Source organism: Macrobrachium nipponense, chromosome 17 (assembly GCF_015104395.2).
Source record: "Macrobrachium nipponense isolate FS-2020 chromosome 17, ASM1510439v2, whole genome shotgun sequence".
NCBI classification, from domain to species: domain Eukaryota; kingdom Metazoa; phylum Arthropoda; class Malacostraca; order Decapoda; family Palaemonidae; genus Macrobrachium; species Macrobrachium nipponense.
In genome coordinates, this window is record NC_087210.1 from 84,576,399 (window position 1) to 84,598,181 (window position 21,783).

At 44.7% G+C, this 21,783-nt stretch overlaps 1 protein-coding gene across 1 annotated transcript in view; it reads left to right on the forward strand.

Annotated features, from left to right (window-relative positions):
* The window catches only part of LOC135195976 (uncharacterized), a 26,577-nt gene extending 5,196 nt beyond the window's left edge, over positions 1-21,381 (forward strand). Inside the window, exons 3-4 of the mRNA XM_064222478.1 lie at positions 15,447-15,574; positions 21,203-21,381. Of these exons, the coding sequence (XP_064078548.1) occupies positions 15,447-15,574; positions 21,203-21,381 (307 nt within the window). The remainder of the gene's footprint in view (positions 1-15,446; positions 15,575-21,202) is intronic.
* The last annotated feature ends 402 nt before the right edge of the window (positions 21,382-21,783 follow it).

Below are 21,783 nucleotides of genomic sequence, written 5' to 3' on the forward strand. Positions count from 1 at the left end.
CATAAAGCTAGTAAGCCTGTACAACATCTGTTTCAACACAACCCCATTGTCTACTTGTAACCTAACCTTTGCATCCAGTGCTTTTGAAACACACACTCCAAAAAGTAGATACTATAAGTTATCTAAGGGAAATATTAACTTGCCACCTCCTCTTGAAAAGGTAATTTAAGAATCGTTGCTCTTATAGCTGGGAGGATTTAAGGGCTTGATAAAATTTACTTTTGCCAGTTATGCATGAATAGAAAAGGAATTTGCTTTAGTATACAGAAAAAAAAATCCAGAGTATTTGGGTTATAAAAATGATTGCAAAATTATTCCTTATGGATTATATTTGAAAGAGACATACCTCATATATGTGTAATCTGAGCTCTCTTTATTTTTTACTTATTTTGTTTATTTTGTTTTTAGTGTTAACTAGATGTTCCACCCCTCTGTATTGATAAGGAAATCCAGACCAGTACTATAAGCATCCTTTTGAAGAGAATTGCAATAAGTTTGATCCTTCTACAATTGAATAGGTAAGGAAATTCAAATTCTGCCACTCAAATAAAACTGGTAAGTGGTTTGGTTAAATATTACAGGAGCCTCATTTTACCCATGGCCAAATCAGTTTAAGATGACCACAAATCTTATTTCTAGAATATCACCACATATAACTGACAGGTTTATTCCTAATGAGAGGTGGTTGTATTAAGTAAAGTACTCCATCATTCTTAGTGGAAAATCTCACTGAACTGTTGAGGAGAGAGAAGCTCCCATCAGTCCTTTACAACAGTTTCTTGAGGACCAAAGCTGCCCTTTTCTTTTAAACTTGCATTTGCTTACCTCTCGTCTTCTCTTACAATTCTAGAAAGGGTAAAGCACTTGTCTGTTGTATCCTAATGCTCCTTTGCCTCTATCTTGGAGCATTTGAAGGTTTGTAGCCAAATAGAGCATTTAAGTAGTTTATACTGTTGCTGCACTATTGCAATAGTGCAGCAAGAAGTTATGCATGGCTTATACATGAGTATTTGTTCCGACACGGCATACAAACCTTCTCGGTCCTTTACAATAGGAAGGTACTAGCGGCAGCTGGATAGGTCGTAAGCTTTCGAACAAGGGGTTCGGTAGTTAACTGCTTGTCCGACAGGCGCGCGCGCGCGACTGGTAGGTAAACAAACCACTTTTGCTTTCGGCCTGCTGGCGTGTGGACGTGTATCATCGCTCTCTGCCCGCTTCATCGTCGTTGCTTTCGCATGATTGTGTTTTTCTTTTTCTATTTATCTAGTGAAACTGAATTGTAAGTACAATCATTTCATATTTATTTCCATTGAATTCAATTGTGAATTAAAGGATCTTGGTTTCACCACGCCCTCCGATTACCCGAGTGCCGGGACTGAAGGGCGTAAGTTGCGGGAATTCATTTTCCCAGAAATGATCCTCGTATTGTGTATGCTCGGTGCCGAGGGCGGGAGCGCTCGCTCTCCGAGCGTATATTTGGGTTGGAAATGTGTAGATGAAAATCGTAAGTAAGTGCTCTTTTATTTATATTTTGTTTTTTTTGACCTGTATGCCCGTTGCCGAGCGAATGCGCTCGGCACGGAAACTTATTCATATGGAAGTGGAATCGCAAGTACAGTATTCTTTTTCATTTTCATATATTATTTGATTGTAGCAATACTCATTTTGGATGGCAGTTTCCGAGCTTACCCGGAAATTGATCCTTTCCCCTTTTATTTTGAATGAAGTGAAATCGCAAGTGCAGTTCTTTTTCATTTTCATTTTTTATTGAGATTGCATTGTTTACTGGGATCAATGTTTCCGCTATTTCCCGGGAATTGATCCTTCCCCTTTTTATTTGTATGAAGTGAAATCGCAAGCGCAGTATTCTTTTTCATTTTCATATATTTTTTGATTGCATCAATTCATTATGGATCAAGGTTTCCATAAACCTTGATCCATAAAGGTAAGAATGGATCCTTTTACCCTTGCGCTCGGTACCGAGGGCGCAAATGCGCTCGATCCGAGCCACCCTTATTCATTGTGAAGTGAATCGTAATGCAAGATGCATTTTCATTTTATTCCTTATTATTGATTGCATCAATATTTATTTGGTTCAAGTTCCGCTCAGTCAGGGAATTGATCCTTATGCCCTTGCATTCGGGCCGATGGCACGATTGCTCTCGGGCTCTTATATTGTTGTTGGGTACATGGGTACTGTGCGGGGGTGGGGAACGAGAACCCCCCCCCGCTCAGCTCCCACAGATGCCCCTTCCCCTTCCCCTTGGGGGGGGGAGGTTATCGGCGTTCTTCTCCTCGCCCGATCCGTCGAGCGCGGGGGAGGGCGCTCGTGCCCAATGTACAATTGGTATATTAGGTCTTCCACTCGTTCGGAGAGGGCTCACACCCCCCCCGCGCGAGGGGACTTCCCCCCACTAATCGCTACTACTGTTATTTCCGCAGGTGCTACTGCCACGAGGGTGGACCTTGGTGAGGTATGGGCGTCCTTCCATTTGCAGGGCGTGCTAGTGTCCAGGGGCCTGCGGTTCTATGTCTGGGCCTACTGCGGTCACCATGGAAAGAGTGGTGACCACGCAACCCAGGTGACGACGCCTCCTCACCTGGTGTACTCGCCTCACGTGGTAACAGTCTTGCCTACAGCCGCTGTGAAGTGCCGTTCGCCGTACCGAGAGGGGGGCGTGCCGCCGCCGCTCGTGGTTGCCACGCTGCAGCGACCACACTTCCGCTGCCCTAGAGCTCGCCCCTGGACCTGCCGCCGGTACCAGGATGTTGCTGGCTGCTGCTCCACTTCCTGTGTTTCCGGTGCTGCCTGCCGTACCTGCCGATTCTGGGCTGACTGTCCATGCAGTTGCTGCGGCTGGCTGTCCATGCCGTTGCTGCGCTGGGCTGTCCCTGCCGTTGCTGCGCTGGCTGTCCCTACCGATGCTGTGCTGGCTGTGCCTGCTGTTCCTGAGATGCCCATACCTGCTGATGTCGTCCCTGTTCGTGGTGGTACTACCCCAGACTTTGGTCTGTCTGTACAGGTGCGTCCGGGCCCTGTGGCTTCGGCTACAGCAGCCCCGGCTCCGCCCTGGATAGCAGATCTTACGTCTGTCCTGAGGAAGCTGACGAAGAAGAGGAGGAAGGTGTCGTCGTCGTCGTCTTCATCTTCCTCATCGTCGTCGGCTGCCGCCTCTTCCCCTTCGACTTCTAAGGCTTCACAGCCGAGGAAGAAGAAGGTTGCCTCCTCCCTCCTAAGAATCTCCCTCGGGAGCTTCTCGGGACCCGTCTCACTCCTCGGTGGGACGGGAGGGTTCCTTCCGCTGGTCCTCCTGCTCCTTCGGGAGCGGGGGCCCGTCTCTTCTTCCGCAAGGAAGAAGACGACGGGGACCAGAGGGGTACCGGCTAACACGGTACTTCCTCGCCTGGTGTCAGTGGTTCTGCCACTGCATCAGGGTCCGTCTCGGCTCGTTCTCGGGAGGTACCGAGTGTACGGTCGCCTACCAGCGACCGTGCAGCCAGGAACCAGACCTCTGAGTCCGCTCAGCGTCAGGTTCACGGCACGGGGGGCGGAAGACTGGTGACAGCCGCTCATGCGACTCTCACCAGACCAAGCTCTCACTCTCGCGGCGAACAGCTGGCTACACCGGGGACGTGACGGTCCACGACCGACCACGGGCTGAGGCTGGGAAGAGGTCCTACCCGTTCGCCGGTGCCAGCCACGGCTGGAACCAGCGACGTGACGTGCCGTGAGGACAAGCACCGGTCTCACTGTGACAGTGGAGCCTGCAGGTCGCCTGACCGTCGCTCTCATAGAAAGCGACCGGGTACGGCAACCAGCACCAGCTCTTCTGACACTCGAGATCGGGGCCGCTGTGCTCAGTCCAGCCGTTCTCCACAGCGAGACGGTTCGACCAGGCCTGCAGCTCGATCGCCACCGGGGGTTGACGATCGCCTGCAGCCCTCCAAGCCTGCTGGTTCTGCCAGCGAGCAACGAGGGAGCGTCAGGTCTGCCTCTCCCGTACCTTCAACCTCCTCGGGTTACACCGGGAGGAGCGAGGTATTGAGGAGTGATCGTGAGGGGTGCGCCCCTCATGATCCCACCACGACGCCCTACGTGCCAGGCACGGTTCTTGGACCGGCCAGGACGTATGCGCAAGTGGATGGGGAAGACCGAGAGGACTGTCGCTGTTCCCCCTTCTTAGGAGGAAGGTTCTCGGAATATGCTCTTGTTCGAAGGGCTTAACGGTCCCACTCTGCAAGATGCTGTGACTTCGAGATCCAGAGGAACTTTGCCGAGGTTATGGCGCTGATTCGTCAGCACAATGACCTCGGGGAAGGATCGCCGCTCCCACCAGCAGAGCCACGTCTCGGCTCGAGTCGTTTTGGGGCCCGAGAGGGAACCCAAATCGACGGTGGGTCTGCCGCGATCGGAGCTTGCCGACTGGGTTGAACCAGGTAGTCTCTCGTCTCCGGACAAGAAGGCTCTCTCAGTTCTGGCCGGTCGAACAAGCTACTTCACCTCCTCTACTGCGACAGAGGCGTTTCTACGTGTCTTCGGACACCGTATTTATATACCCCTTCGGTCCTCCTGAGGTTTCGACCTCGACGAGGACTGGAATGAGTCGGAGCGGTATCGGCTCTCTCCTGTCATGGTGTCGATCAGCCCCACCCAGACGACGTTCACAGTGGCGGCAGACACTTACCTACAGTATGAGTTCGTAACCCTCCTCGGGAAAACGTTTTCTCCTGACGATACGTTTTCCCAGGCTCTGAGAGGCCATCGCCGTAAGGCGATGGCTGCTCCTTTTCTTCTCCAACGGCTAGTTCCGCTGGGAAGGCGAGCCAGTATCCAATTCCTCCCCCATTCCCTCTCTCCTTACGGCTGACGAGGGAAAGGGGAGGGATCCTACAGAGATTTCTCTGTAAGATCCCACGTTAGGGGCTGCGCTACCGGGGGGACCTTCGGGTCCTACCTGACGTAAGCCCCGGTCATTGAGGAGGGATCCTGCCCCTTTCTCGATTTCTACGGGATCGAGAGGACCACCAGCCGATATCGTTTGACGAATTTTTGGTGGGGGGGGTTTCCGCAGAGTGCTTAGAATTCTACGGAATTTCTAGCGCACTCAGAGTGTATTCGAAGTTTTTTACGATCTCCAAACACTTACGCGAGACCACGGTCCAAAGTGAGTGAGAATCCCTGATAATTGTTACACGATAATCGGGAACCTCGCTTATGCTCGAATTCTGTAATTCTAGCATTTGGAAGAAGACTGCTGCTGAAAGAAGAGTATCTCACAGTAGGCGCTTAAACCTGGAATAGAGAAGAACGGACGGGAACTTCCAGTTTGTCTTGAACTATCGTCTTCGGTATTCTGTTCACCATTGAAGCTTTCCTTTGGGAAAGACTTCTCCTTCACTCTCTTGACTAGAGAACGAAGGCGGTCGATCTCCAATCCTTATTCTCATTCCTCGAGGGGAAAGATTTTAGGATGGAGGTCGTGGTACAGAACCTACAAATATACTACGTATATTACCCTCGCGACATGATTCTTTAACAGTTGAATTGTCCGTGGGGTAGGCGCATACCGTAGTTAACTCTACGGTTTGTGACCGAGACGAATTGTATCTTAATTGAACTGCAACTCGGGGTTGCCTGCAACCTCCCAGCAGTTATCAGTTTCGATTTTAGATACTTGGTATTGTCATGACAACACCAAATCAGCTTTTGTATTTACCGAAATCCGTTTCGTAAATATAATTGCTCGAGCGTATTCTTTATGCTCGATGGTTCTAGCCGAACGCATTCCTTCGGGAATAATGGATTACCTGGCAACTCAGGATGACGAGTCACCGAGAGCTACTGCGTATTGAACTGCCTGATAGCGGCTCAGTATCAGCTAGGTCTCGGAGATGCACGGTCGGTTACGTCTCTCTCTCCCCTGGTTGGATTGACTACCGAACCGTATCTCTGCCCAACAATCATGGACTTATAGGTCTCTGAATTAACGGGGATTCTCGCAATAATGAAGGACCATCTACTGCTGTGACGCTCGATTTCATCGCCTTCGACATTTGCGAGAATTTTCAACAGAGTATCTCTTGGGAACTCTTTCATCTTTCTGTTTACCGCACGGTAACAGAAGTCTGTACTAGTCAACCGCTGCATCGCACTGCGATAATGCGAATGATTTTTGCAGACATCTGAGTTTGTCTTCAAAATATCTCGTATTCGTAGGTGTGCCAATTTCATTGCTCGCCCCGAATTAACAGATATGTCAGAAGACATCGCCTACTCTCCGACCTGACAGCTCTACTTCAAATGTTCAGCCCATGAGAAGCAGTTCTTCAGGCAGTAGTTCCCTGTCTTCATTACTGGAAGCGCTCCGCTTTTATTGCAAACTACGATCCTCACCGGACAGCAATCAATAGCGGTTAGCGTTCTCAGTCTTTGTAGCACAGGTTCAGAATCTTGAGAATCCTTCTCTCCGGTTCAGCTGTGAAGACGTAGGTTGCATTTTCTGTACACCTTTGTCTTCAACATCACATAGTGTTATTTTCTCCGTTACCCGAGAATCAAGCTATACTATGAGATATCTTGCCATCAAGGGACCCGGTCTATAGAAGGCAATTGACTTTCGCCTGTTGGGCACATGCCTTAAGAGAGTCATCACCTTGCCTTCTGGCATCGGTGACGAACAAATTATTTGTTTAGTCTCTTGGCATAACCCTTTTAAGGCGAAGGTCACGTGACTTGCTCGGGTGCTTGGACAACTTGCCTCCTACCGAACGCAGTCAGTAGGCAGCTGTCAGAGCGCCCCAAGTCTGTTACGAACTTCGCTGTGGACTTAGTTCGGTTGTTCCATAACAATCTTTTCTTCGTCCTAAACGGCCTTGTCACAGTACCCATACCATCGACACCCACCATTGAGTGTCGGTTGTCCTATCCACTACCGAGAACAACAACTTCGCTGCAGACGGATAGACAGTATGGGTACAGGACATCACCGAAGTCGAGAAGAGGGATAGGTCATACGACCATTCCCTTCTTTTCTTCTGAGGTAATTGCATGACTTTTCCTGCGAAGTCAAGCATCCAGGGATGGGGATTCGTGAGCTCGATTTCGTACCGAATTCGTAGCGAAGACTCTGAACCCTTCGGTTCCTGACGATCGGTTAGAGTCCTTCACAATCCCCTCCCTAATGGACTTCACCGCCTTCGATGCGAAGGAGATGCTGCTTTGTCCTGTGAAAGCGCGACCGCGCTTTCTGAAGAAACTCGACATCCAGGCTGAGTGTTGAAGACTCTTCGTCAGCACCAAGATGACCTAGAAGTACACTCACTCGGATTACACAAGAACTTCTCCGTGGCGCAGGTACTGAAGGCAGGGGTCTGGTACAACCAGACCACTGGCACCTCCTTCTACCTTTTGGATATTGCCCACAGGTCCTTGGATCGTTTTCCTTAGGACCCGTGGTGGCTGCTCAACACGTTGTCTAGCTAACCCAGACCCTAGCAGGCTGAACAGCATCGAGTCCTGGTGTGACTGTAAGAATAGATAAGTGAATGAGAGAGTGACTGGCTTCTCTTCCTATCTTTTTCTACCCCTCTACCTGTGGTAGAGGGATACGGTCATCACCTTGCTGGATAAGGACGAGATGCCGGTGAGCTACTCGACAGAGCCCCATCCTATCCCTTTCACTAGGGATGGGAGCGAATATCCACCACTTCCTCCTACAAGGGGGGGAAGTGGATGCCAACAAGAGACAAACCATAACGTTATGTTGCCTCTTGCAAATAGGAACTTGTTCTTGTTTGCTGGTACGAAGAGATACGCTTGCCTCTCTCTTAGTACTTGGTCCAGAGGTCTGACCATTGATCCTGCGGTGCACACCCCGATCAATCGGACAGAGGCTTGGATCCCTCCCTCGCTCTTACGACCAGGGAGGCATTCCAAGGTTGGGCGAACACCAGTCTGTTCACAAAAGACTCAGATTCCTCCCACCAAGAAGTGAGTCTTCCTATTGTAAAAGGACCGAAGGTTTGTATGCCGTGTCGGAACAAATGACAATTTGTCCAAAATTGCATTTTTCCTAACTATACAAACCTGAGGTCCTTTTACACATAGCCCCACCTCATGCCACCCCTCACTCTGCAGTTTTTGCTTGGGCCAAAAGCAAAAGTGATTTGTTTACCTACCAGTCGCGCGCGCGCGCCTGTCGGACAAGCAGTTAACTACCGAACCCCTTGTTCGAAAGCTTACGACCTATCCAGCTGCCGCTAGTACCTTCCTATTGTAAAAGGACCTCAGGTTTGTATAGTTAGGAAAAATGCAATTTTGGACAAATTGTCATTTTTTTTTAAATCTAGAGTTTTGTTCATGCAACTTACCTGACAGATATATATATAGCTGTATTCTCCGAAGTCCGACAGAATTTCAAAACTCGCGGCACCACGCAGTGGGTGGCCAGTGGTAGTACCCATTCCCGCCGCTGGGAGGCGGATATCAGGAACCATTCCCATTTTCTATTCATATTTTTTCTGTCGCCGGTCGGTAAACAACTGTTTACAGACCTCCGCCTAGGATTTTTGGATTTGACTCGTTCTAAGTATCTGGATTGACTTTTGGTTATTGATTCTGGATTGTTGGATTGGCATACGCGATAGTGGACTGTTTTTTGATTTTGGATTGGCTTTTCTGTGAACGGGATGTCTGGATCAAGTTCAGTGAGCTTCAGAGTGTGTGTGAAGAGTGATTGCAAGGTGAGGCTACCGAAATCATCGGTAGATCCCCACACAGTATGTATGGGGTGTAGGGGGCATGTTTGTTTGTTGGATGATCGATGCAATGAATGCAAAAGTTGACCGATGATGGATGGAAGGTGTATGAGTCCTATCGGCGTAAGTTGGAACGCGATAGGATCAGGAGGGCTTCCTCCAAGAGCGGTTCTACGAAAGGTAAGGGAAGTAACATTTCACCTATATTAACACCAGTAGAATTTGCTTCACCTAATCCTGTTTTGTTGCCTGAGGGCCCTGATTCTGTGTCTGGAGAAGGTAATGCCATTTCTCTGATTCTAGAGTCGTTACGCACTCTAGAGTCCAAAGTGTTGGCCTTAGAAAACGGCTCAAGTAAAGTGTGTGATCGTGCCCCTAGTGTGTGGAGGGGGGGGCGTCAGATCGGCCCATAATGCCTCTAGGCCTAGACCTCTATCGGACTCCCAGGACTCAGGGAGTGGGTATGTCGAAAAGCCGCAAAAGAGGGTTACGGGGGCCTCCCCCACCGATCTGGCGTCCCTTCGGCAGGACCTGTTGTTAGTTCCCAGGCTGCCAAGGAGCGTGCTCAGGCTCGCATCCTTAAGGACTGTTTTTCGTCCTCCGAGGCGCCCTCCCCGCGCAAGGGGTGGAGCGCTCGGAGAGACTCCGCGTCCGTGAAAAGGACTTTTCCGAGGGAGGACGCTTCACGTCCCCTCTCTCCGTTATCGTTGCGGTCTTCTCCTGCGTCGTACTGACGCGTTTCCTCCACAGAAGAGAGGTAGGACGTCGTCTGAGGACGACGCTGAGAAGCGCTTCTCTCGCGCTTCGGAGAGGCAGGTTGCTGTACCTGTGAGAAGGAAGGAGGCGTCCCTCGCCCCTCGTTCTTCTCGCAGGTTCAGCCCTTCACCTCCTCTAGTTTCTTCACCAACGAAGAATATTCTTGTGTCTCTTCAAGACCAATTGTCAGCTTTAATGGCTCAGAAGACTCGCCCAGCAGCAGTCGAGCCTAAGTGTAGGAAGGACGCCAGACTGCCTGTCAAGAGGACGAGGCAGTCCCTTCTCCGTCTCCTCGTTCGTCTCTGTCTCCGCTTGCTTCTCCTTCGGAGCTTCCTCGTTCTCGTTCTTTACTGGTAGGAAGTCTCGTGGACAGGACACTTTTCTTCCCTCTCGACGTCCTGATCAGCCCGCGCGTCAGGACGCCTTTGAGGACGCTCGGCAGGACGCCTTGGAGGACGCTTTTGAGGACGCTCGGCAGGACGCTTTTGAGGATGCTCGTCGGGACGTTTTGCTAGACGCTTTGCCTTTTGAGAAGGCTTTCGAGAGCGCCCAGAAGGACGCTTTGAAAGCGGAAAGTCGGACGCTTTAGCGGAAAGCGTAAGGACGCTCCTCTAGAGCGAGTTAGAGTTGCCTCTCTGACGCTCAGCGCGGTCAAGACGCTCTTCGTTCTTCGAGCTCTAAGGATCGACAGAAAGGTCGGTCGCTTTGAAGAAGCTGCTACACTTAATCCTCGAAAGCCTTTGTTGAAGGCTAGACCCGTTGGGCGCACGCCCTCTCCAGGTGCAATCTCCTTTGACCACTTAGGGAGGAAGGAGAGCTTAGTAGTCCGGCGGACTCAGTTGAGGAGGAACAGCCTTCGGTTTCGTCTGTGTCAGATTACAAAGTGCTGGTTCGACTGTTACGCTCTTCTTTTGGAGAGAAGTTTCCAGCCTGCAGCTCCCAAGTCTCCACCTCTCAGTTTTCGTCATCTAAGTCTTGCAAGGTTCCGGGAGTTTGTGGAAATGAAACTTCTTTGTCCACTAAGAGGGCGTTTAAGAAGTGGCAAGATTGGATGGAACGTCGGAAGGATCAGGCAAGTCGACTTTCGCCCTTCCTCCTTCAAGACTCCAGTGGGAAAGGCGGCATATCGGTTATGAGACAAAGGAGAAGTAGGAGTTAAGATCCCGTCGTCTTCCTAAAGGGACTTTGCTAGTCTGGTCGATGCTCAGAAGAGGTCCCTTTTATCGACTGCTAAGATTTCGTGGACGCCAACGGAGATTGATCATCACATGAAAGGACTGTTAAGGACTCTTGAGGTCTTTAACTTTCTAGACTGGTGCTTGGGAGTCCTGGATCTTCAATCTAGGAGTCCTGACTCGTTAAGTCTGGGGGAGCTGTCCAATGTGTTATCCTGCATGGACAAGGCCGTCAGGGATGGTTCGGAAGAGTTAGTGTCTCATTCGGCACTGCTTTTCTCAAGAAGAGAGCGCTTTTCTGCAACTTTGCGGCTAGGTCTGTTTCTACAACGCAGAAAGCGGAGCTTCTCTTTGCGCCTCTTTCGAGCCATCTCTTCCCCCAGGCTATGGTAAAGGACCTGGCAGTGAGCCTACAGGAGAAGGCTACCCAGGACCTCTTGGCCCAGTCTTCAAGACGTCCCGCAGTCCCTACTACGTCGTCTTTTGGACGACCACCTAGGAAGGTTAAACCCTTTCGTGGCGCTCCTCCCTCGAGAGCTGCTCCCTCAGGAGAGGGCTTTCAAGAGGAAGAGCTTTCTTCAAGCCTAAATCCTCTAAGATGAAAATCAAGTCCTTCAGATGCCGGTCGGAGACCAGGTCTAAAGTTCTTTGCGGGGGCGTGGAGAGAGAGAGATACAGATGCGTGGTCCCTCAAGATAGTGGAACAGGGGTACAAGATCCTCTTTTTGGACCCTCCTCCTCTATCCACAACTCCCAGAGATCTTTCCCCATCATATCAAGGGGAGAAACGTCAGATTCTTTTCGATCTTTTAGATCAAATGATCAAGAAAAGAGCGGTGGAAAAGCAGTCCTTAGACCTAGGGTCACCAGGATATTATTCAACAGACTTTTCTGGTACCAAAGCAGTCGTCGGAGGAGTGGCGTCCAGTCTTGGACGTAAGCAGGCTGAATCTTTTCTAGAAAGAAAAAATTCAAGATGGAAACGCCTCAGTCGGTTCTAGGAGCCTTGAGACCGGGCGACGGATGGTGTCCTTGGACCTACAGGACGCATACTTTCACGTTCCTATCCACCCTCTTTCAAGAAAGTTTCTGAGGTTTGTGTTAAAGGACAAAGTTTGGCAATTCCGAGCCCTTTGTTTCGGATTAAGCACGGCTCCGATGGTATTTACCATGCTCATGAAGAAAACGTAGCGAGATGGTTACATTCTGCAGGGATAAGAGTGTCCTGTATCTCGACGATTGGCTTATCAGAGCATCGTCAGAAGAGACTTCTGGTAACCTCGAAAAGTCGCATCTGACCCCAACACAGTCCATCGTGTATCTGGGGATTCAGATGGATTCAGTGGCTTTCGAGCGTTTCCGTCCCAGGAACGACAGCTGCAAGGCTTAGAGAGAGTTTCGGCCTTCCTGGGGAAGGAAGCTTGCTCGGCGAGGGAGTGGATGAGTCCTGCTGGGGACCATTTCCTCGCTGGAAAAGTTTGTTTCCCTGGGAAGACTACACCTCAGGCCTCTCCAGTTTTTTCCTTGGCAGAAGAATGGAGAGTCAAAGAGGATCTGGATGCGACCTTTATGATCACCAAATCGGTGAAAAAACCATCTAAGATGGTGGTTAGATCCTCGGAAGTTTCGAGAGGGGTTGTCCCTAAAACTTCTGAGCCCCAACCTAGTGTTGTTTTCCGACGCCTCGGTGTCGGGATGATGGGGAGCAACACTAGGAGGGGAAGAAGTGTCAGGCGCCTGGAGGGGGAACAGGTGTCCTGGCACATCAATGTGAAGGAACTAGCGGCGGTTTTCCTGGCGCTACAGTTCTTCCAGCAAAAGGTTGCAGAAAAAGTTGTCCAAGTCAACTCGGACAACACCACGGCCCTTGCGTACCTAAAGAATCAGGGAGGTACACACTCCCGTCCTCTATTTTACTTAGCGAGGGAGATTCTGCGTGGGCAGATGCGAGGCGAATCAGGATCCTGACGAGATTTTTATCGCAGGAGTCCAGAACGTCAGAGCAGACCTTCTCAGCTGACAGGATCAGATCCTGCCGACAGAATGGACGCTGCACCAGGACGTCTGTCGAGAACTATGGAGACTGTGGGGACGTCCTTTAGTCGACCTATTTGCGACGTCGAGGACGAAGAGGCTGCCTCTTTATTGCTCCCACCCCCGTGTTGGATCCGGGAGCAGTCGCTATAGACGCTCTGCTCTGGGACTGGACGAACCTGGACCTGTATGCCTTCCCGCCATTCAAAGTCATGGGGGAAAGAAGTCGTAAAGGGAAGTTCGCGGCATCAAGGTGAGAGAGGTTGACCCTGATCGCCCCGATGTGGAGCCCGCGAAGAATGGTTCCCGGAGGTAATGGTCCTTCCTCATAGACTTTTCCGAGACGTTGCCCTGGAGGAAAGATCTACTCAGACAGCCCCACTTCGCAGGATATCACCGAAACCTCTCCGCTCTGGGTCTGACTGCGTTCAGACTATCGAAAAGTTGGCCAGAGCGAGAGGTTTTTCTAAAGCAGCTGCGAAAGCGATCGCCAACGCAAGGAGGACCTCCTCGAGAGCCTGTTTTAACCCAGTCGAAGTGGGCTTCCTTCAGGGCATGGTGTAGAAAGGAGGGAATTTCCTCTTCCACTACCTCTGTGAGCCAGATAGCCGATTTCCTGCTATTTTTAAGAATGTGCAGAAGCTGGCAGTCCGACCATCAAGGGATATAAGAGTATGCTGTCAGCAGTCTTCCGACACAGAGGCCTAGACCTTACTGACAACAGAGATCTTCACGATATTCTTGAGATCGTTTGAGACTACCAAGATACCTCAGGCGAGGCCTCCTTCTTGGAACTTAGATTTAGTCCTTAGGATGTTGATGTCGAGTCCTTTCGAGCCTCTCCACTGCAGCGTCTCTTAGGAACTTGACGAAGAAGGCTCTTTTAAAGACTGCTCTGGCGACGGCGAAGAGAGTTAGCGAAATTCAAGCCATTAGTAAGCAGGTGGGCTTCAAAGGTGACAATGCTGTCTGCTCTTTGAGTCCCACTTTCTTAGCAAAAAAATGGAAAACCCGTCTAACCCTTGGCCAAGGAGCTTTGAAATTTAAGGCGGGTATGACAAGCCTTGTGTCCAAGAACCTGAGAGAGCCATTTCCCTGCCCTCAGGGCTCTAAAGTTTATGTTCACAGACAAAGGAGGTACGAGGTCCCTCAGATAATCTGTGGTGTTCGGTTAAACGACCCGATTTACCATTATCCAAGAATGCTTTGGCGTTCTTTCTGAGGGACGTGATTTAAAGAAGGCTCATTCGTCTTACCAGAAGACCGATTTGAGCCTCTTGCGAGTGAAAGCTCACGAGGTCAGAGCTGTCGCAACCTCGCTTGCCTTCCAAAGGAACATGTCGATCAAGGACATCCTTGACGCCACCTTTTGGAGGAGCAACTCAGTATTCGCCTCACACTACTTGAGAGATGTGAGAACGATATACGAGGAGTTGTTCTCTTGGGCCATACATTTCTGCAGACACAGTCTTGGGGGCTGAAGGTAGCTCTCTCCCTATCCCTAGTTAGGTTTAGGTTAGTTTTTAGTTGTTGTGTTTTTTGGTTGTGGTGAGTTCTTGGTGAAGACCTCCCATCTCTTAGTTTAGTGTTCATGGGGGTCTTGGATAGTTGGTCAGGTGGTGGTCAGTTGCTTCGTTGCCCTCATATGTATGGCTCGATGTTCTTGTCATGTTGAGGTCACGCCTCCCCGTTGACAGAGCATCCAGAGCGCACCAGCACTACAGGTCTCCACCTGGCTGGCAACTCTGATTAAGCACAAGCAGGCTTAAGTGACAGTAATCACAGAGTCTACTTTGCTAACAGGTGAGGAACCAAGGTGTACATCATCTACTTAATTTAAGTTTCCTACAAATCCTATTCTGTCTCTTCCCACCATCCGAAGGTGGGATTCAGCTATATATATATCTGTCAGGTAAGTTGCATGAACAAAATGTTATTGTTATAATACAATTAAGTTTGTTCATACTTACCTGGCAGATATATATAATTAAGTGCCCACCCACCTCCCCTCAGGAGACAGTGGCACTGAGAAAATATGAATAGAAAATGGGAATGGTTCCTGATATCCGCCTCCCAGCAGCGGGAATGGTACTACCACCATGGCCGCCCACTGCGTGTGCCGCGAGTTTTTGAAATTCTGTCGGACTTCGGAGAATACAGCTATATATATATCTGCCAGGTAAGTATGAACAAACTTAATTGTATTATAACAATAACATTTTTTTAAGGTTTGACTTTTTCTGTCTCTGTTATGCGAAGAGCAGAGGTCTTAAGAATTTTTAGGTCCTCACAAAATACCAACCAATAACCTACATGAATTAAAGTCACGATTGGCTTGATTATAAGTTTTATTTTTTTTTCCTTAATGACAGTTTATGCACAGTTGATTTGTTTTAGGATGGTGGTTCATTGGTATAATTATAGAACCCTTGAGACAACAGATCAGCACTTAATTCATTTTCCCCCTGATGTTTTCTTCGTATACAGTCTTACAGTGTTTTGGTTATATATGAATTCATGTGAAGACTTTATTCCACAGTTGTGAGATGTACTAAGCTGCAGTTTAATGTAAGAAAGTTTCCTATAGGAAGACTTGAATGATGAGGTGCAACAATTTTATGGAGTAATAAATTCTTTTTGAAATCAGAAGGCAATTTGCATGTCATAGAATTTTATTCATGTTTCAGAGTAAAATATTTGTAAATAATTCCAAGATATTTACAGGATACCAGCACCCATCAGCCCTGGTGTTGGAGCATTTGGACGGTTGCCTCTTCCTGTAGCCTCTCGTCCTTTGAGACCTCTGAGAACTCATTCTTCAGTTTCGAATAGCCCAAGAGATTTGGAAATGGGTAAGGTTAAGGATGACATTGCTTAATATTATTATAAATTAATACATTTTGCTTTTCTTTATTCAATATTTCTGTGAAGTTTGATTTTATCATACTCTTGTTATATAGGAATCATAGGAAAATGTTTTGAATGTATGTATACTGGATATGAGTTCAAGGTTTACATTAAGTACTGTACTGTTAATACATGTAATTACTGTATTTAAAGCATAAGATGTAGCATTTAAAGATAAGAAAATCTCATAATATTATGAGATGCAAATGAAAAGGGATTAGATCATATAGGGAGAACTGAATACAATATTTTATTAGCAAAAGATTGATTTTGGATTGACTATATAACAATATTTGCATTTGTTAGAAACAAATATGGGTATGAATGGAAAAATTAAATTTAAATCCAATTTTACCGTACATACATAATTCACATTGAATCATTATTTAGCTACGAATTGGGTATGGTTTCGTAAAATTAAATACATCAAACCCATAAATGTAGCATATGTAGTTCAACACTGTGTGTATTGTTATGACCTTTTAATAAATGTGAAAGGTTTATGGAAGAAACTACAAAAATCAGTATCCTACAAAGAAGTAGAACAAAAATAATACATATGTAGAATAACTGAACTGAAGTATATCACTAATACCGCATGTGTAAAGAATAAACAATGAACTATACAGTACGTATTACCCCAAACTTATGCGAGGTTAAGTTCTGAACCCCCTCGCGCAAAGTTTGGCACAGTCTTAAAATGCTAATAAATGCATACTTACAGAGTTTGCACACTAAATATTACCCTCATCTTGCTCCCTAAATATTAACCTAACTTTTAAATAATATTATGTTATATTCATCAGAAATTATTTCCATGGTTACAATGGCTACAGCGTTGGTCTGGCAGAAGAAATGTGACACCAAAAATGCAAAATAATCAATATTTGAAATTTTTTTTATGAAAAATGCAATAAGAATGCATTTTACATAGTTTTAAATGTACCCAAAGCATTAAAAGAATAAGGTTTTCTTAGGATTTTTGACAATGTTCCGGCCTATGACAATTTTCGGCTTACAATGTGTCTTAAGAACGGAACCCGCATCGTAACCCGGGGACTGGCTGTGTCTGTAAAACACTCATGTATGATAGGTCCCAATCAAAAGTTTGCACTATTGTGAATTCGCACAACTCAAATTGTGTAAGATTGAGGTATTACTGTAGTTCTGTTTACCACTTAAGAAGATAGGTAGATAAGTTGCTGCAGTATGGAAGGCAGTGAGTACTTCCATTTATTGGCAAAGCTTACTCGTACTTGGTATTCGTTGATGCGTTAAGGTTTGTATGCCAGAAAAATTAAAATAGTTTTTAAAAAATTAGAGGTTTCCAAACTGATGGAGACTAGTTCTACAAATATGGTAAATAGTCAGTCTTGATCTTGAGTAAATGTCCTCTATTCTGTTAATTGTTACTGTAAAAATCGATCTATAGTTAGCATCTTTTTACGTAGAAGATAGTTTTAGCTTGTCCCAAATCTTTAAACAATTAGATTTATAACTTGGAGTTACTGCTGCAATAGAAAGTGATTTGTAAAGCCAAAAAAAACAAAAAATTTATAAAGAAAAATGTTTTGTGACCTTTTTCATATTGAGGCGTGTAGTGCATAACCCCTCTATGCATGTCTATTAATTAACCCATTCAGCAGTCAAAGTCTTATTTGTAGAGGCTTATACCCCTCCCCTCCCCTCCAGTACATCCAAGGAAATGTTTAAAGTTTAGATGTCGCTGATGCATGATTTGGTAATGATTTACAACCCTTTCTACCCCTTCTAGGATGGTTTCCAATGTTTTCTTCAGTAACAGGTAATTTGTCTGAACTACTGTAGAACTAGTTTTATACCAGTTACAAGCTCTCGCTCTTATGGATGCTGAAATATGTGTATGTAGCGGACAAACTGAGGCTGAACAGGTGCTGCAAATAAGAAATATGTTGATAAATGATAAGTGCGACTTACTTTGCTATTGGGGAGCTCCTCTTATTTGTCAGTATTTCCTGATATGTTTTTGATCAGCAGTTGTGTGTTTGGAGTTCTTTACAGAGCATTTTTATTGTATACTTTAATGTCTTTGCTTGTACATAGTAATATGTTTTCGGTTGAAAGTGTTAAATGTCTTATTATTTTATCCATCCATCATAATGCATATGTCATTTTTGATGTGCTGAGGATAACATTTCCTTACCCAGCTTCTGGGATCTCGCGCTTTGATGGGATGTAATGAATTTCTAAGAACTATAGGTATACATTAGTAATGTCCGGAGGGCAATGGCTTGTTCTGTAGTTAAAACCCTAAGTAAGATGTCACCATTATACTGCCTTGTGAACTCATGAAACAAACTTCGTGAAAGACTTCTTATTGTAGGCTGGTCGTTTAGGAGTGATGCAAATGTTATATAGAGGTAATAAAATCTTAAGGACAGATTGATAGTGTCCATCCAAATCTCATATTGGAATCATAGTCCAGACAGATTGTTTGTGCAGAAACACCATGGAGATGCCAGTTTGACATGGCGGTGAGATGTACTTTTATTATACCTTGTACCTTCAGTTAGTGTCACAATTGGATTATGCTTTCAGCAAAGTAGGGCCAGTTAGATGTGTATTATGTACATGTTATGCAGTATTGTTTACTTTATTAGAAGTTTGTGAATACGTTATAGCTATCATTTGTAATATTGTGAACCACTTGAAAGTCACTATGTCCCACTCATCATCCAGTTATTGTCTATGCATAGTTGAAGTATAAATTGAAATTTTTTTTTATTATAATAGATTTAACAGGACAACTGGTTCACATCTGTAGACCTCATAGGGCTAGCTTAAAGAGTGTTCTTAAGAACTGAAAATTGGAGTTAGCTAAGGAGTATTAAAATGTTGGAAAAAAAGAAAAATGAAAGGCAGGAAGCATTGTAGTAGGGGCCAAAGGTACTCTTTGACGAGGGCCACGCAAAGCACAATGTAAGAAGGCTCCTTTGCATTGTGAATTGAAAACTGTGACATTCTCACTTACCAAGCTTCCAACTCTTTGATGGATGCTAAAATGAGATAAAAATGACAGCTGAAGAACTCAGAAGTCAACCTCCTCTCTCTGCTAAGAGGGATTTGCGATTTTTATAACAAAATTTGACTTGATATAAGTTTAATGGACTCAAGTCTTACACAGCACTTTTTATTGGGAGTTCCCTCTTCTCATCCATTTTAATAGGTACACAACTCTGATCTGTAGACAGAGGGAAGGAAAGAGAGCAGTTTTATCTTGCAAGAATGAGAAATGTTTGCCAAGCATAGCAGGTCTTGCCTAATGTTTGCCTACAAGCAGTGTCAATTTTAAAGCAGCTATTCAGTCCAGTTTGTCTGTTGTAACCAGATGTTTAGGCAAAAGTAAAAGTAAGAGAATTGTAAATGGTAAACATAAAAATTAAATTTTGTATAATTAAATTGGCATAAAATTTCCATCTCTTGATATGTAGCAATTCCCTTGTGTTTAACAATTACTCTTCATTTAGGTATTCATACTATATTATTTTGTAGTTTTGAGAAACCTTTGCTAGTACGTACTGTAGTTACTTTTATTTTATTACTAAATAGATACAGCATGGTAGTTAAAGAGTGATATAAAAAGTGTTTTTGGTGATATAAACAGTGTACTTTTTGAAGTTATGAGGATTAGCAAATACTCTCCCTCTCTGTGAAATAATGAAAATATAAATCTTGCTATTCTCTATTCATCAAATAAATAGTAAAATTAAATAGTAAGAATAAATTAGAAATAATTTATTGAACTGCTGTTTTTTTAATATTCATGAAATGGACAAAATATTGTTCAGCACACTTGAAATGATTGCGAAGAGTCTTTTTAGCATTCAGTCTTTTACTCTCCGTCTTTAATGAAATGACTAATGTTTGAGTTCTTGTATAATATATTTCTTGCAAGTGTCGATTGCTATCTTAACCTTGTGCTGAATTTGATGAAGGGAAAAAATCACAGGGTATTTTGTAAGTTATATATCTTCAAAGTAAAGTATGCTGCTTATATATCATGGTGAACCACATAGATTTGTTGGCAATTTTCTCCCCAACAGATCAGCAGGGTACTTACCTCCATAAAATGCTCTAATATTTCTTTTATGGAGGTCACTCGATCCATAAGAATTGTAGTCTGAAAGGTTTTACTCTTTATTTGTATTGGATGTAACATTCAAAGCATGTGGTTTATGTATTTGTTTTTTAATTTTGAGGAACCAATGTTAGTGTGTTGCATTAGTTTAAGCTACTATATAAAAAAAGTGAACCTATTTAAGAGAATGTTTAAAATCAAGTATTTCATCTAAGACATGATGCGGAGCTTTTTATAATTCAGTTTGTAAGGAAAAGGAAGGTAGAGTATCGTAATGTTTGTTGTGTTAAGAGTATATGAGTATGTTTAACAACAAATTTAAAGCTCAATCATACAAAGAGAGATGTGTCCTTTATTAAAGGGGAAATTCCATTTAGCATAAAGGCTGTAGAATTTGGTTCCCTTCTAGCTTTAGTAAGCTGTTGCTTTTGAATGCATATTATTCTTGGAAATCTTATGTGCACTTTGTGACGTTCCTACTTTCCAACGTATCGAAGGTTTTTTACAATGAACTTGAAGGTTATTGCAATGGAAAAAGTTAGTTCTGCAAGTAACAGATCATATTACCTTTGCCTTTGAAATTTGGTCTTAATTTCTTTGTATCCTTTACTGTGTTGGCTTTGGGTGCAGTAGGATGTACTTTTTGTGATACATATATAAATACCATATGCTTTTTAGTATTCATTCTTTTAGTTCATCCTAAACTCTTTCTTTTAATAATAATATATTTGCTTCTGTCATTAGGTGGTTGCCTGTTAGTATTAAGCAAGATTAAAGAGATAAATGCAGTAAACTCTCAGTAAAATGACCTAGAATTGTTTATGCTGGCTTATCTTGATTTTGGCAAGTGTGTGCTAAACTGAGTAAAGTTGCCCATCTATGGGTTACTTGTTATTGTGGCTTGTATGCAGAAATTTAGTGGTGGGAAAATGTCCACTTTTTGTAGACAGTTTCATTCAAGTTTATTACGTTTCACAAATTGCAGAACAGTTTGTAAAGTAGTGAATGTGTTGTTTTATAAAGACAAAATTAATTTTGATATACTGGTAACAACTTATTTATTGACCATTTTGTGATCATGAAATTTCCCGGACACTGCATTCCTTCTGGAATATGAATGGAGATGGCAATTGTTTTTTGTCTAAGACAAGGTTTACTGACTTATTATTGTGATTTGAGATTTTACTGCAGATATTGCCTTCTATTTCAACTATGAGAACATTATTCCTTCTTTCAGAAAAATTTTTTATTAGAGATTTTTGGTCGGTCATGCAAACATAATGTTTTAAACTTAATCTCATAGAGGTAGAACTTTCATTCTTGCATTTTAGTGTAGGATTATTATAATATTTGACAAAAATTTTGCACATTTTTAGCTGCATTTAATTTGCCTGTGTATGCTATTTTTCTGTGAAATTTAGATTACTGTATATTATACAGAATTATTTATTTTCAGAGCAAAGCAGCACACCAACTGCCACCAAGCCAATGGGGCCGCCAAGAACTAGCATGTCTCGAGGAAGTGTGCGCAGTGGTTCTCGTGGTGTGTCAAGGGTATCGGCAAACTCCAGAATGACATCTGGAAGAGGATCAGCTGCATCAAGTAAAAAAGATTCAGATCAAGAAGACAGTTAGCTTTCCCTTGCATTTCGTTTTGTTAGGTTAACAAGTAATACTGTCCATCTGTAAGTATTGTGATAACATAATCATCATCATATTCATCATGTTTCTATGTTAGATTTACCCTATACTGAGGTGGTACTGAAATGATTTCTTTCCACTTTTTCAGCACATTCTGTCTAAATTCCTATGTAGTAGGTCTTCAAATATGCCCATTGTTATGATTATTTGAACCTTCCTACTGTTCTTTGAGTGGCTGAAATAGTTGATTATCTTTTCATTTATTCAGTAGAATTATAAAATGGCTTTGACCCCTCTGAGACTAAAGTTTACTAAGACCAGCCATTGCTAGGAGACATGTTTTCTTAAGATTAGCATGTAAGCTATATGCATTTGGTTATTGTGATTCAGCCTTAA